The 17,173-nt window shown below is 33.9% G+C and overlaps 2 protein-coding genes and 1 non-coding gene across 3 annotated transcripts; 1 reads left to right on the forward strand and 2 right to left on the reverse strand.

The window, feature by feature from the left end:
• Positions 1–1,302: 1,302 nt before the first annotated feature.
• Positions 1,303–1,374, forward strand: TRNAW-CCA (transfer RNA tryptophan (anticodon CCA)). The gene has a single exon. It is a non-coding gene; the product is annotated as a tRNA-Trp (tRNA).
• A 3,735-nt stretch (positions 1,375–5,109) lies between these two features.
• Positions 5,110–6,982, reverse strand: LOC145597843 (uncharacterized). Its single transcript, XM_081654095.1, has one exon. The coding sequence runs from the start codon at positions 6,590–6,592 to the stop codon at positions 5,477–5,479; it is 1,116 nt and encodes a 371-aa protein (XP_081510221.1). The 5' UTR covers positions 6,593–6,982; the 3' UTR covers positions 5,110–5,476.
• A 6,102-nt stretch (positions 6,983–13,084) lies between these two features.
• LOC145599411 (cationic amino acid transporter 6, chloroplastic-like) lies at positions 13,085–16,431 on the reverse strand. Its single transcript, XM_081655799.1, has 5 exons — positions 16,044–16,431; positions 15,677–15,899; positions 15,036–15,369; positions 14,221–14,449; positions 13,085–13,924 (listed from the first exon to the last, which is right to left on the reverse strand). Exons 1-5 carry the CDS (start codon positions 16,429–16,431, stop codon positions 13,359–13,361), a joined length of 1,740 nt encoding a protein of 579 aa, XP_081511925.1. The 3' UTR covers positions 13,085–13,358.
• Positions 16,432–17,173: the final 742 nt, after the last annotated feature.

Here is a 17,173-nt window from a genome sequence, read left to right on the forward strand (position 1 = left end):
TGTCAATTTATCGTATGAAGACCCGTATTGGCCTTGAATTAGTTGGAGACGTGTACATAAATGATTAAATTGATTATTTAAAGTTGTAAGTGCATGATTCCAACCAACTTAAATGGTCTAATGTAGTCGGGGTTACTAATTTTGAGATTATTTGGTATTCTGGGGTTACTCAATCAGTCAGGGATTACTTATTTAGGGATTAATTATTCGGTTAGGGATTACTCGATTGGTTATGGGTTTTCTCACACATAAAAATGTGCTAACCGACTGAGTAACCCTAGAATAAGTATCCCTTCACCAACTGAGTAACCCCAGAATAAGACCTTAGTCATATAAGGTCTTGTGGTAGCGTTAATTTAATGAAGGGAGATATAGGTTGTAAACGATTAAATTGGTTGTTTCAAGATAAAAGATCGATGACGGTTTTTAATTTTTTATACCACCCAAATAGCCTCAGAGAGGACATAGTGAGATCCATGTGAATAACCTCAACGTGCTTTAATTTCTAGCTTTTCAGGTTTGAAAAGTTAAAAATTGTTCAAAGTTGAAGTATGCACCCTAATTGTGGTTTGATGTCAAAAACTCTTGAGATGGTAAGGGATGTCATGCATCTCGGTGTCATATAATTAATGTTGTTTGGAAGTGAATTGGAACCACATATATCACTTGTTTGTCACATGAAGTTCCATGGTGGCTTTGAGTTAAATAAGTGAGACATGCATCTACGTACGAAAATGACTAAATTGATGATTTATGGTCAAAAGTAGTGCATGGTTCCAATCACCCTAATGGCCTAATATGTTTCTTAATTATAGGGTCTGTGTGTAGCATGCCAACATCTTTCCTTTCTAAACCTGAAATTGTTAAAAAAAAAAAAAAAAGTCTAAAACTAAAGGTTATCCATGCTTTTGGACCAATATCAGAAATATATATATTTTTTCAAAATTAAAGTGAATGTGTGGGTGTTTACCTATATGGCTATTTTAGAACTATATTGTATTGGAATCACCAACTTACATTAGCATCCCATCAATATAGTGTACCTTTAAAAAAAAAAAAAAAGGAGAGAATATTTAGAATTGATGTTGGGAATCCTTCATCTTCGTTGGTGTTATTGATTATGCCCAAATTCATTACTTAGGATATCCATGAATGAATAGTCCCGACCCTAATTAAATTGCCATCTCTAAGGTAAATGTTGCTAATTAAGTAATTAGTGAATCATATAATATTAATAAGAAGCTGTTAAACTTTAAATTATTACTACGATAATTAATAAATTACAGCAATAATCATCAAAATGGATCCGTGGCGCAATGGTAGCGCGTCTGACTCCAGATCAGAAGGTTGCGTGTTCGATTCACGTCGGGTTCAATCCCCCGATCCATACACGGATGTTTTTTTTTTTACTCGCCTCCAGCTCTTGGCCTAATGGCTAATGAAGCACAACAAAACGAGTCATTTGAATCCATTCAGTAATTTCATTTGCTTACTTTGGATAAACAATAATGCAACCTTTTCATCAACTTCCTTCATTTTAACCTTTGATTTTATTTCGGCTAGCAAGACGTCTCTTTTGTTAACTTCATCGTGCATATGCTTGTATGATGTGAGGTCATAATAACCTTGGTTTGTGGCTCATTTAGCTAGCTAGTAATGTAAGAGAGGTAATTAATAGAGGTTTGCTAAAGATAAAATAGGGTGAAAGTGTTAAAACCTTATGGAAACAAAAAGAAACTGAAAGTGTTTAATTAAGATCATTTAGAAACGGAGGTATTAGAAATTGAAGACCAAACAAACAACAATTAATAACAAATCAAACCTTGAAATATTGTGAAAGAAATCAAGAGGTAACCCTGAAGCAGCTAGTATGATGAATGCTAACATGCCTGCATTAAGTTGGCCCAACATGTTTGAGTTTAATTTAGGGCCTGTTCTCATTGACTAAATTGAACTGAACTGAACTCAACTGAACTGAACTGAACTCTGCTGAACTGAAATGAAATGAATATTTTATAAGAGTAAGGAAATTAGGAGCTGAACTGAACTGAATATTTTATAAGAGAAGGAAATTAGGAGTTGAATTGAACTGAACTGAACTAAATTTCAACGTAAGATAACAGGCCCTTAGAGTCTAATTTATGAGGGAAGTTTTAATTAAGAGGTGGATTAAAACTTTGATTGGTTTAATTTCTTCATGCCTAGCTTAACCCTTTATTTATACTACGGAGCTATATTTGCGTGTATGATTATAATATATTTTTGCATGTATTCAAAGCAACATTTTTGACTTGTTTATTTGATGTTCCTGAAAATTTGTAATATAATTATACATGCAATTTCTACGTGGGAAATTTTTTTAAATAAAAAATGTATATATACAACTTTAATTCCCGCGTATGGTAGATGGAAGTTAAGTTTATCATGTAAGTTTGAATAGATTGTTAATTGAGAGGTATGGACGGTATGATATTGGTTTAATAATCTTTAAATGTAATGGATCGATTGTTGGAACAATTTAAAGACAAATTTCAATCAAAGGAAGTGGTATCAGCGTCATTTAAGATGTATAGTTGACATAATTAAAGTAAAAGGACATATATCATACGAAGTATATATCTGTATATCCTCGTGCACCTTATTGTTACAGTACAGTACTTACCCCTTTACCCCCATTTTATTACAAAATATAATACAAGCACACATGCATGAGTAAAGACTAGGGGAAGGTGGTGTTGATTTATATAGTCATATATAACTCACAAGGCTCAAGCACACACAAACACCCTAAGCGTCGGATGAGGGACACAGGCACCAGAGCAACACTGTTCTGGAGGTCCATCACCGGAACATACATCACCCGACGGCATACAATCATAGTCATCTTTCGGCATCATGATCAGTTGCTGGCTTAAGTCTAGGCTTATTTCATCTTCATTGATTGAATCAACTCCTTTTTCATCAACTCCCTTCGTTGGTTGTAACTTCGCATTTACAGCAACTATATATTTATGGAAGAAAATTATATAGCCACAAAAAATTAGCTTATTAATTATATTTACATAGGTGATAACTGATAACAATATACACATACATATATTTATCATGCCTCCTTATTGATTACTAAGAGGATAAGTACAAATTGTCTAATAAGAATCATGAAATTAAATAAAGTTTCTAATATTACTGCATTATATATGCATGTTTGGCCCATTGGCAAACTTAATGGTTGTTAGAAAACGTTTTTGAAAACAATGACCACGTATCCCAAAAGTTACCTCTTTTCTACTACTGTACTTCGTAGTAAGTCAACTAGCTTATCCAAATAATACATATAGTATTGATGTTTTCAATATAATAAATGTTGCAACTTTTGTAAAGTTTTATCGTAAATAGGTCAAACTTTTAAAAAGCTACTCATAAATAAGACAATTTTAACCTACAAGTTTGATATACTACGAAGTGCACGATATGCTTAAGCATGTGAAGAGGACTAAATGCCCTTGAAATCTTGCTAAGGCAGTGAGGCCTACAAAAATAATTATTGAGTACCACACAAACTGGTATAATAGCTTATAAATAATTAACAATAATTAAAACTTCCAGTAACACCATAACATTGATGAAATTAAGCAAACCTGAAGCAATGAGCGTAAGAAAGGCTAAGATAGCAAGTTTTCGTTGGCCCAACATGTTGTGAGTTTTGATCTCTACGCAAGAAAGTACGAATAAATGAGCTTACTTAAGAAGTTGAATAATTTTGCTCATTTGCTTCATGCTTTTGCTAACACTCTTATACTAGTATGTTACTAGAGTTTTACGTTGATCGAAAGCTACTTGTTTGGCGTGGTATAATAATTTCAAGTATTAGGTGCTAAAATAATATTTCCATTATAAATAATATTGATCATTTTACCGGTTAATTTGTACTATATGCAATTTGTTAGGTATGATATCAATTACTACGTATTTTAAAGAAAAAAAATGTTAATTTGTATTGTAAGATTCAAACTGTTACAACTAGATATAAACGGAAAAATTATAAGATATTACTTGATATATAAATATAAACTAACATGACTAGTAGAAAGTTATAATTGACAACGTCGAAAGACTTGAAACTCAAATGAGTTGTTTATTTATTAGTAGTGAACTTTAGGGCCCTTATCTATTAACCAAGTTTTAACGAGAATAACTTCCAACTAGTCATATTTAATTCATTTAAAAATTAAAAATAAGTTTTAACGAGAACAAGTTTTTAATAAAACTTGCATTAGAATATAAAAAATAATACACGAGTCATGCTCATGCTCATGCTCATGCTCATGCTCATGACCCATCAAGTTCATCAAGAGCCAAATGAAGTTGATTTGAATAAGTTCAATGTGAAATTGGATTATTCAAAAAGAATTCTGAATGATCAGCTGCTAAGTCAGTCTTGAGAAACAATATGTCCTATATTCTGTTCTGTAGTATAAACCAGCTTAAAATAAGAGTAATTCATAAATCAACAAGATAAGGTTGTGAGAAACTTAACAATTAGCATTCTATCCATGAAATTGTACTCGTTTGATTAATTTATGAGATGTACCTATCACTTTCCACGGGAATTTAGCTGCAGTATGTTAGGCATTAATGCTTAAATTCCAACAGATAAGCTTCGCCGAGTATTTTGGAAATTGGCGCAGGCAAAGAGCCACAGGGGGATTTCCCTGCTCGATAGGGAATAACATAAGGGCAACTTTGCATTCATTGGGATGTTGAGCTCCACAACTAACAATGGTCGAGGTGCCTCCCTCTCATATCGATCCATTGTCTAAGGATTAGAAGACAGCAAACGTCTCAAGAGGTCTAACCTTGTAAGGCTTCTAGGAAGATGGTTAAAGTCCGACCTTCCCTTTTAATACCCCCCTGTTATTCCCTTACAATATTGGTTCATATTCGCATTGATTGGTTTGGGGCTATAATGCTATTGTATGCAAATTGCAGGAAACTGCAACGAACAAAGTATTCGTATTCAATTCAGAACAGATCAAAATCAGATGCAGAACAGCAGAAGCACAGATTAGCACAGATTATTCCTAAACGAACATCACATATCAAGAGTGGTGGCCAAAACAAAAGCTCAATTTTGAATAACCAGACCATAGTTTTCTCTTCAATAATATACATATCTACATACTAAATCAAGATATCAAAATACTCACAAACTTATTAAGTAATACAAACCAAAAACTTAGAAGATCAAACACAATAGCCCTTTAAACATAACCAAACATTTTGGTTTGCAAGAAAGGTCACAACTTTTATACTCAAATTCAGCTACAAATCTACTCATTTACTACTACTACTAGCTAGAGTATGTTCTTAGTAACAAACATTCGGGGAATTCGAACTCTCCTCGCTTAATCGATCTTGATCATGAGCTAAAAGCACGAATCGAGTTGAAGCAACCAAGTTAATTGATTTCATTCATTCATTCCACCTCCATAACTTTAACCTTCTTTTGCTTCTTAAACCCTTGAACAAAAGCATTAACAATATTGTGTTGAGCTTCAAGTATCATTTGAGTCCTCTTCATCTCCATTTCCATCCACTTCATCTCCATCTCTTGCATCATCTCCATCTTCTCCTTCTCCGTCCTCACCAATGCTTCTCCCAACATCTTTATCGACGCCACCATCTCCCCAGCCGCGGCATCCCTTCCTCCTCCTCTCGCCCTCGATCCCGCCCCTGAACCCAACCCGAATCCCTTCTTCGATGAACACCCATTCAAAAACATCTTCGACGATGAAGAATCCTCACCCAATTTCCTCTTATTAAACCCAGATGCAAAATTACTCCTCCCATTCTTATAATCAAACCCACTCCCATTATTTCCACCATCATAATCATACCCTTCATCAAAATACCTCTCATTATTATTATTACTACTACAATTATTGTTGTTCTTAACCCTAAATTTAATCGGACCTCCACTACCACTCCCACTTTTACCCATACCCATCAAAATCTCATCAAAATACTTCCCTAAATCATCTTTTCCCCTAATTTTTTCCTCTTTCACAAAACCCCCATTATTCTGATTAACTGGGTTTACAACATTCATATTCATATTATGATTACTACCACCATTATTAACCCCATTATTATTAACAACACTAGTAGATCCAGGAGCAGACCCAGATCCAACCTCCATAGCATCCATCAAATCAAAAAAAACCCAGGAAGAAGAAGGAAAAAATCGATTACCCACAAAATTATTATGCGAAGGAAGAGCCCCAATCCTCTGTTTCTCAGCACGATACCTCTTACGAAGCTTCTCCATCTTATGACGGCACTGAGCAGACGACTTGGGCGGCGATTGATCAGGACACCTCCGATTAACCTCATCAGCAACAGCTTCCCAATCAGCAGTCCTGAGATTCCGGCGACGAAGAGAATACCATTTATCTTGGTAACAATTGATCAAAGCTAGGGTTTCATCTTGGGTCCAACAAGGCGCCGGAAACTTGCGAACGACGGGAGGAGGAGGTGGGTTTTCCGGCACCGGAGAAGGGTCGGCGGCGGAGGCGGAAGGAGGGGAGGGCATAATGGGGATTTTGAAGGGAAGAGAGAGAAAAAGGAGGAGAGAGAAAGAGGAGAGAGAAAGTGAGAAGAGGTGGTTGAGAGGAAGGAGGCATTTGATGGGAGAAAAAGAAAGATAGGTAAGGCCACCGGGTGAGTGGGTGGGAGGGTGGAAGGTGGGGGGTGATGCTAACGTGCGCAGCGGGTGATGGGAGAGGAGGTGGGAGAGTTACACGTAAGAGAAAGATGAAGGGTAACTTGGAGGTTACCGGTTATAGAATTAATAGATGTCGGTTATATAATTATATGCCACCGTTACTTGGGTTGGGTTGAGGTTGGTTTAATGTAGGCCTACCACTACCACCTTCTCTCTCCTCCTTCACAACCAACTTAACTTAACCAATTCTTTCTCTTTTACAATTCTCTTATTCTCTCTTTCTTTCTCTCTCCTCTATTAATAATTTTTTAGAGTTGGGTTATCTTAATCTAAATCTTAATATTTGGGATTGGGCCTTTGTTACTATGGCCCTGTTTGATTCACCTTAATTTTGCTGAACTGAAATTATATTTACTGAACTGAACTTATTTTTACTGAGCTGAATTTAATTTTTACTGAACTGAAATTATTTTTACTGATTTTCTATTATAATTCTTCTTTAAGAAAACTGAATTTTACTGAACTGAACTTATTTTTACTAAATTGAAATTATTTTTACTAAACTGAACTTATTTTTACTGAATTGAAATTATTTTTACTTAATATTATTTTTTTAAGGTGAAGAGAACAGGGCGATGACTCTATAGTCTATAAACTATATATAGACTATAGTACTTGTATTTTGTTTTGGGTAAAAGTTTGTGCAAGGGGAAATTAGATCTAGTTGTATTTTGTTAGGGTTTTAATGTTTTAGCACGGGAACATATGTAGGGATGGCAATTGGGCGGTGCGGGTGCGGGTACCCCCTCCCCCATACCCACACCCGCCAAAATATTTTATACCCACCACCCGCGGCGGGTAATTTTTCAACACCCACACCCGCCTAAGCGGGTAGAAACCTAAACCCACACCCGCTCCACCACCCAAGTGGATATCCACCACCTAAGAAGATATCCACCACCTATGTTTACCCGCCTTTACCCGCTAACGAAATATCGGTTTTTTTATATAAATTTCTCATATAAACGGTCATTATACACTAAAAATTGTTGCAAATATATAGTTAATTTGAAATACAAACAATTAAAGTAGTCTGACATCATAACAAATACTAAAACTAAAACTAAAATAATAATAGTCTTATTTCCTAAAAATAAAAACTAAAACTAAAATAATAGTAGTCTTACATTGGTGGGTATTTGGGCGAGTATTCGGGTAACTAGGCGGGTAGGCAGGTATTGGGCGGGTCAGGCGGGTATTACTCAAAATCCACCACCTACCCACTATCCACGACGGGTATGACTTTTATACCCATACCCGCCTACGTACCCGCCAAGCTTGTACCCATACCTGCACCAACTGGGGCGGGTGCGGTGCGGGACCCACTTTTTTATACCCACCTGCCATCCCTAAACATATGGCGTGCTCATCTTGTTTATCTATAAGTAAGGGTGTTAGTGTGTTACGCATTGTGCGAATTGATAATGGAGTGTATGAAGATTGTAACGATGACAATCAAGCTAGTTGAGATGAGCATTAGCAAGATCGGATCACGAATCTCTGATAGCGTCTACTGAGTTTGGTGTGCGAAAGTGCAAGTGATAATATCTATGGAGATCTAACAACACACAAGCACTAAAGCAAATTAACACTCGGAAATTGAACACTAGTAACACTTTTCAATAAAGGGAAGTTGATCATAGGACATCAACTTAGGAAATTGAAAAAGGTCGTTGGACTTGTCAAGTCGAATAATAATATCGAGAGCATTCACTTTTCACTATGAATTTAGGACTTAACTAATCCTTGCTAGTAAAATAATACACCCTATGTTTATAAATAATTGACACGTTTGTCGTTGAACTATCAAAATTTTTGTTACTTACTTTCATATAGGAGTTGCATGACTATATTTTTTTTACCAATAATTAATCATATGTATTTAGGGTCAAACTACAATGTGTATGAAATTTAAATGTGTCAATTATTCAAAAACACATGGAATATCAAATGAAATTGGTTGGATTAGGTCTCGTTGGTAAACTCTAAACATAAAAGTTATGTCCCAGTCCCCCCACCCCTGCCCAAAAAAAAAAAAAAAAAAAAAAAAAAAAATCCATTTCCTTTAATTCATTGTACTGAATTTTACTACTTGAATTAATCGTTCAATGACATTGCCTTAAAAATCATAACAAAATCCTTAATTCGTTGAGCACTAATGTATTTATCCATTGTTTCATTATAAATGCATCAAGTAAATGTATGTTCTATTCTATTTGCATAAAATGAAAGCGTACGTTCTTTCAAAAAAAAAAAAAAAAAAATGAAAGCGTGCGTTATATTTTATCAGGAATATCAACTTATAGCAACTTTTTTTTTCCAAAAATGCATCATACTTTCATACCAGTCTTCAGAAACGAAAGAATGGTAATTGGTATACACTAGACCCTAGTGTAGGTACCACACCCTACACCCCCCTCTCACAATCTCCCTCATATACCCACTTTTTGCAATTGTACAATAAAAATCAAACCACCATTTATCTTTTTTCACTTTCTCTTTCCTCACCCATTTCTGCATTTTCTCTCTCTACACCCATTTTCAGCATTTTCTAATCCAAAATTTTCAACAAACTTTGTGACAAATTATACAAAAAAGCTGTTCAACTGCTACATAATTCAACAAATCAAGGTTGAAATTCAAAGGAGTAAGTGATTTTGTTCATATTCAATTCGAAAAAGAGTATAAACCCTAATTTTTATAATTTATTGTTGCAATTGTATTACAGGAACATTTACTATTTTTAGTTTTAAAACTAGTAATTTGAACAAGTACATTTTGAATTTTGAGTATGAAGTATTTCATTTTTTTTTATAGCAGTATGAAGGAAATAGCTTCAGAGAAGAACACCAAAAAAAATCTGGAGAAAAGTAAGCATTAATTAAATTAGTTCGTAGTGGTTTTTTTTCTTTTCTTTTTTTTTTTTAAAAAAAAAAAAAAGAAAAAAATTTACAAATGTTCATTTTCATTTTGATAAATGTTTATTTATATATTAGTATACAATCATTCTCATGTTAATAAATGATTAATACAAATATTTATTTATATATTACTCCCTCCGTTCCCTAATGTTTTTTACGTTTGAAATTATGCGTGTCAATTAAGAAATTGTGTAAAGTTGAGGTATATTGGAATATTTCAATGATTGAAAGTACAAATTTATTGAAAAATACAAAGTTGAGCATGTGGGGTGGAGAAATTAGAAGAGAGAGAAGAGAGAAAGTAATAATAAGTGTTGAAAAAGTATTAAAATAGTACAAAAAGTACAATAGCACATGGAAAAGTAAGGACTTTTGAGTAAAAAAATTGTAAAACAAGGGTAATTTAGTCCAAAATTTATGACCAAACTAGGAAAGATACTAAATGTAAAGAATAAAAAGGAACACCCTAAATGAAAACGTAAAAAACATTGAGGAACAGAGGGAGTACTACATAGTCATTGTAAAAATCTCCTATAGTAGATCAAGAACTTTTAAAAGATATTAAAACTTATGGTATAGATGTTAACATTTCTACAATTCCGAGGTAATATATGAACATATACTAAATTATAAATGTTCATTTGTATATTTGAATCTATTTGAGTTTATATTTGACTTTATATGCCAAAATAAACAATTGTTCATTTTTATGATACGTTATGCACATTTATGAAATGCATATATAAATATTCATTCATTTGAGTTGAGAAACTAACTTGTGCATACTATGAAATCTTTTGATCATATATGAAATTCATAATGTTCATTTACATATATAGTAATGTAAATCAATGTAAGTATTATACTATAATCTTAGCAATTTTTATTGAAGAACTAATAAATTATATCTGTACATTCTTCAGTTTTGTTTGCAGAGCGAAGGAAACCATTTCAGAGAAGAGAAACAAAGATTATAGTTCGTAGTTACTTTTTTTTATTATTATTTATTATTTCTTTAATTTTTATTTATTTTTATGAATGTTCATTTTCATTTTGTTAAATGTTCATTTATATGTTAGTATAACATCATTCACATTTTAATAGATGATAAATGTTAATTTACGTATTGATAAATGTTCATTTTCATTATATATAAATGTTAATTTACGTATTGATAAATGTTCATTTTCGTTCTTATTCATGATCAATAAGTAAATGCATCAATTTTAAAATGAATACGTGCATATACTTAAAATTTCATTTTTATACTACTAATTAAAGCACCCAATTATATCATGAATTAGTTATTTTAACAAATTTAATAAGGAATTTCAATAAGAGTGTGTGCTATGTTGTAGTTTTCATGGAATGATTCTTACAATTATAACAAGGAGTGTGTGCTACCTTCAAAAATTTTCAATAACAAGTACAAAATTATAAATTTTATACATTTTTCATCTATAATAATGCTCTTTAATTAAATGTTCAATTATAAATAATTGTATGTTCATTTACGACTATTAATAAAATATGTTCAGTTTTGAAATATTATATGTGCAAAATGACGTCACTTGGGGAGGGGGGGTGTAGGTAGCAGAAGCTATACCGGGGTGTAGTGTAAAATTTTCAAAAGAATGGTGAGATGAAAGCCCAACTCTTGCCAATAAGATGGGCCCCGTAGCTTAAGGATTTAAGTTAAAACCCAACCTATTCAACAACTACTCCACAACTCTAACTCCTCTCCGGCCCCAATTATATTCTTCTTCCTTTTTTTTTTCTTTAGGAAATCCAATTATATTCTTCTAATTGTTCAACAAATAAATTATCCAGGAGCAATTCAGAAGCGATATCATTAGTGCCGAATGACTATTATTATTTAATGAAATCACCCCTCCCTATTCCATTTTAAAAAAAAACAAATAAATCATAAATTTATCTCTCTTTTTATTTCTTCTTTTTGTTTTTGTTGGGAGGATAAAAGGTCAAATTTTCTTTTTAAAATAAAATATAAAAAATATTTGCAAATTGTTTCATGCTTTTATTACTATTTTTTTCCCATTTTCCCAATCATCTCGATTTAATTCCCTTCATTTTCTCTATATAAGTATAATGTATTTATTTTGATATACGTTGCAAATTAGTGACAATATAAGTTACACTAGTTAGTTATTTTAGCAATGTACGTGACAAACATCTATACTTTCAAATATTAGTATTTGCACTTTTTCCAACTTTTAAAGCAATTACAATAGTCGAAATTAATAAATTTGACAACTTTTCTCTTTTCAATGCTTTTCCAGTTCTCCTTAGAGAAGCACAAGTGCTCTTTGAAACTTGAAAGGGTGAGGGCACAACATTACCTCTTTTGACTCTTTGAGTTGTCTCTATTTTATATAATTAAATACAACGTACATCTTCTTGTCTATTCAACCATATCACCTTTTCATTTCTTTGTGATGTAAAATTTAATTCACATTTAACAACTCTAGATCATCAAATGCCGATATAAAACTTTTCAAGTGACGGATGAAGATAGTCTTAAACTTCTAAAACAGATAAGGCATGACTGTGCTAATCCTACATAAAATATACGATAGGAAGAGGATTTCTAAGCTACACGTAGTAGGAATCAGACCCAGGTGAGCCAAGTAGGTGCTTAAGGTGCTTCATTCAACCACAAAAGTAATACGTAGTGTCAATGCAAAAGTGGTACATTGCAAAGAAATTAAAGTTGTGCCTTTGAAAGACCAAAAAAAGGAAGAGTATGTGTGTGAATGTGTGATAGTGAGCATAAAGCCATAAAAAGAGAATCAAGACGAAGATGCATGGGAGGGAATTGAACAAACCCACTACTAATGGCTTTCATTTAGCTTCTTTAACTGTCACTTCATGTATAGCCCACTAGCATGTTTATCAACCCCTCCAAAGTCAAAGTCAAAGTCAAAGCCAATTATAAGAATTTGGGTCCATAAAAAGTCAAAATTAAATAAATAAAATGAAAAAGGAAAAGGAAAAAAAAATTGGAATATATCACTTTTCATTTATAGGGAAAGGAAAATTTAACTTAAGAAGCAAATTAACTTGTTAAGGATGATTAATTTGTTGTTGTAGAATATTGTATAGAGATTCTGTATTGATCATTCTTTAGTGGATGCAACAAAATTTTGATGTACTAGTGTAATGAAAGTATATAACTATTTTAACTTATAGCATTCCTTTAAAATTTAGGAATGAATAGAAATAGGATTATAAATATATAAGATCGACATTATTTATTATATGCAGTATTTTATAAGACATTACGATAACAATATAAACTATGAAGTACATGTTTGTTTCAAGTTTTGCTCTTTTCCTCTCTAACTCGAGAATTGAAGACCATAACTATAAAAGATATCAAAACTTTGAAAAGTATTATGTAATTCATCCAATTTACATTTACAATTACAAAGTCAAGATGAAGATAATTTGAAGCTACACTATCAAACTTCTTTGAGGAGTTTCTTAATATAAGTGGATCTAGCTAACTTATGAAAGAGTGGGTTTCTACTACAATTGCTCGAAATTAACACCACTCATAAATCATTAAAAGTAACTAAAAAGAAAAAAAAAAAAAAAAAAAAGAAGACATTGAAGAACAACTAGCAACCAAGTTATTGTTGTTGGATATCGAGTTTTCTTTCCTGGGGAATTCCAAAGTTTGTGCTCAATCCATTCTCGGCCACCATCTCCATTTCCATTTCCTCAGCGCGGTAAGTTGAGTGAACACCATATAATACGTAAAATAAAATTATCAAACCTGTCCATATACCAAACCTTTTAAATGACAAGATCTTCAAGGTTGTCATGAGAAAAACATTGAGAAAAATCGATGTAGCAGCAGGCCATGGCATCAGAGGCACAGACCACTCGAGTTCCTGCCTGCTTGAAGGGATCATATAGTGGAAGATAGCGGTAATGGTGATCAAGGACCCGGCAAACAATGGAAGTCCCCATAATCGTTGCTCGAACTTCCATGATAAAGAGAAACCAACAGAAAGTAATGTGAGGAAGAAGAGGAACAGAAGGATACGTAGTGGTGGGTTGCTGCCTACTATAACATAGCGCCTGTATATAAGAGCATTCGCCACCAGATAGAATACAAGAAGTGTGCCAATGGATATTATCTCGAGCACTATGTCAAGTTCAGTGAAGAGGGCAATAGATGCAGTACAGAACCCTATAATGGAAAACAGAAAGCAAAGTTAAACATTTAATATAAACTTTCAAATGTTCAAAACCAATAGAATGACGCAATAGGGTTCCATCAAATAATCCAAGCTCATACTTATTCCCAGAAAGCAATTCTGGGTTAGTCATTTAACTGAACACAAAAATTTAACATTTTCAGTAGTAAAAGCAGCTTACTTTATTAATTACTCGTACTATGTTATAGTCGTTTAAATTTTTATGAATTACATCAGTAAAAAATGAAACCAAGAGATCAGAGAGCGACCATATAAAAAATAAACTCACCCAAGAATAGAGTAGCATTCAAGGGTGTTCCCGTTGAAGGATGAACCTTAGCTAACCACGCAGGCACGAGCCTGGCTCTTGCAATCACGCAGAGGTATCTTGCCTGGCCAAGCATGGCCACCAAAAGGGATGCCATAATTCCTAAACTTGCACCCACTCCAACAAGATGACTTGCCCATTTCCATCCCAACTTTTGAAAAGCCATTGCAAATGAAGCCTTATCTGCTATCTAAATGAACATAATCATGGAGTAAGTCACCTTTTTTCCCCTAACTCTACATACAAAGATTGCACCAGGATATGCAGGAACTCCATATGATATAATGAGATCATATCCATCTAACAATAACATTAATTTATAGTGTGACAACAGGAAGACCTTGACTCTCATCTTATTAAAACATTGTTTTTACTTTTTAGACCTTATCTAATTGGTTAAGGTAGAATTCCTTCCAGGTATGTTTTTGAGACTCAGGTTTGATCCCGCCCCCCCCCCCCCCCCCCCCCCCACCCTTTTTTTTAATCTATCATTCAGTGTACTAAACTATATTACTCCCTTCGTCACAGCTCAAGGTTAGCTGGTTATTGAGGGGTAAGGAAGGGGAAAAGTAAAGGATGGGTGTATGTGGATCCCAATGACGAAGTAAAAGTAGAGAAGAAAAAATGGATAAAAGAAGATTATTAACTGAGTTGGGACATACTCATGGGTTAACCCTGGGCTGGGACTGAAGGAGTATTTTGTTGATTGTTATTCTCATCTATGAGGCTCCTATGAATTGCAAAAGAAAGCATATAAAACGTTAAAATATTAGTACCTCATTATATGGAACCATAACACACAAGGCCAATCCCATAAGACAATAGATGAATGAAACAATAACAACAGACCCCACGATGCCCATTGGCAGGTCTCTGGAAGGGCTTCTGATTTCTTCAGCAAGGGTTGAAACGGAATCATAGCCAATATAGCTGAAATAAACAATGGCTGCTCCATCAACAACACCTTTAGCACCAAAAGGAGCTAAACCTCCTGGAGAGCTTACCAAGTTCTTCGGATCCCCAATTAGAAAACCAGCAATTATTATAAACCCGAAGAAGATAACATGGAATACTGTCATAGCAAGGTTCAATATCGAGCTTTCCTTGGTGCTGCAATATGGTCAACAACTTGTCATAATCAGAAAAGAAATTAATACAGTACATAAACCTTCTGATCACTACTCTACTGCATCACAAATGAACAAACATCAGGCAGCAGGCGCTATGTGGAATATGAGAGCAAAGATAATGATATCAATAATTTAATATAGACATCCTTAAACCAATGTCAATCAGTTATTATCATATATTTTTCATGGCATTTTCTTCTGCGGCCGAGGTTCAATATCTATGACACAAGCAAGTTATACTAGGAAGCAATAACTAAAATTAACTAGTTAGTTAAAAAAAAACATACCTATGACACAAGAATAGAGTCAAAAGAAGAATAAGAGCAACAGCTGAGAAATCCAACATGTTATAACCTTTAACAAACCCATGCATCTCAATCCTCCATGAGTCGGGATCTTCCACTCCAAATGTGCCGCTTAAATATTCAGTAAAACTTCTAGCAACCGCAGCATTTGATAGCACGTATTCCATCAATATATTTGCACCAGCTAAGTAACCCACAAACTCCCCTATGCATCAATGGGACAAAAGGTGCAAAAAAAGTGAGAAAAGGTCTTTTGAGGGCCATAGAAAGGTGAAGTTATCACCACAAAGAAAGAAATCATGACAGGGCCTATAAAGCACAAGGAAAGTTGACTTTTAAATTTTCATACCAAAGGTCACTCTCAGATAACTGAAAGCACCCCCAGCAACAGGAACCGCGATGGAGAACTCTGTGTAACACATGGAAGAGAGGAGGGCCGATATGCCAGCAATAATGTAGGATATAAAGACAGCAGGGCCAGATATAGTCCGAGCCACATGACCAGTGGTGACAAAAACTCCAACTCCGAGCATTCCTCCTAGACCAAGAGCAACTAAATCAAACAAAGAGAGCTTTCTTTTCATGTCTGCACCAGACCTCAGCCTCACTTGATTCAGTTCCTGATCTGGAGTCCATGTAGCTAACAACCTCCTCTTAAGCTTATAAGGTGTTTGAGAAAGGGAGTTCAGGTAGTTACAAAAGCAAATTTTGCTCGTAGGGTTCAGATTGTTTTCCATTATTTCGAACTGATCAAGAAATCCTAATGTTTTGGCTTCTATGAAGTTGAAGCAAGCTAATGTGTACATAAATATAACGTATGCTTCTAAGCATTTATATAGTAATATAAAGATAGAGAAAGAGAAAAGACAGAAGGGTTCTTTTTTAAAGGTTAAGTAAACAATACAGGTAAGAGACTGTTGATTTATTGGAAATGCATAGTGGTCCACTTTCAACTGGTCCTGAATTGTTAAAAAATAAATCTCATAAACCTTCCCCAAAAAAGCTTTTTCTGGCCCCAACAGCTTGAAAGAGGTTTGTTAAGAGAGAAGCATGCATCAAATGTGAAAATAAAATCCAAATATTGAGTAAGACCTTGCTAAGGGAATCACAAACTGCATTTGACCCGATCTTTAGGAATTTTCTCATCACAAAAGCATCTAAGCCTTTCCCTAAAGCAAAATAAAGATTACCTAAAAAAAGACTTAATTAAAAGAGCATGAGTTGATTCGTACGCCAATATATAATAGTGTAGTAGTCATTTATGCTTACAGTGTACTGCATGCCTTGTAAATCCACCTGAACGAATATAGAACCAATAACTGTATCAATTATCAAGATAAATACATCTAACAATATAATATATAAATCACCATTAATTTTTGATCCAATTAATATTAGACAGTTAGACACAATAAGGTACGTATTCCAAATATCCAATCACTCAGCATATCTTACCGTAAATCTAAACGATCAATTGCA

Source organism: Chenopodium album, chromosome 20 (genome assembly GCF_948465745.1).
Source record: "Chenopodium album chromosome 20, dcCheAlbu1.1, whole genome shotgun sequence".
Lineage (NCBI taxonomy): Eukaryota > Viridiplantae > Streptophyta > Magnoliopsida > Caryophyllales > Amaranthaceae > Chenopodium > Chenopodium album.

What these genes read in the sequence shown, in the direction of transcription:
- LOC145597843 (XM_081654095.1), bottom strand. Translation starts at nt 6,592, where the DNA reads ATGCCCTCCCCTCCTTCCGCCTCCGCCGCCGACCCTTCTCCGGTGCCG.
- LOC145599411 (XM_081655799.1), bottom strand. Translation starts at nt 16,431, where the DNA reads ATGGAAAACAATCTGAACCCTACGAGCAAAATTTGCTTTTGTAACTAC. An exon ending in ACTCTATTCTTGTGTCATAG is followed by an intron (nt 15,370 to 15,676) that starts GTATGTTTTTTT and finishes ACCATATTGCAG; the next exon opens with CACCAAGGAAAGCTCGATAT. An exon ending in TTATGGTTCCATATAATGAG is followed by an intron (nt 14,450 to 15,035) that starts GTACTAATATTT and finishes ATGTTCATTTAG; the next exon opens with ATAGCAGATAAGGCTTCATT.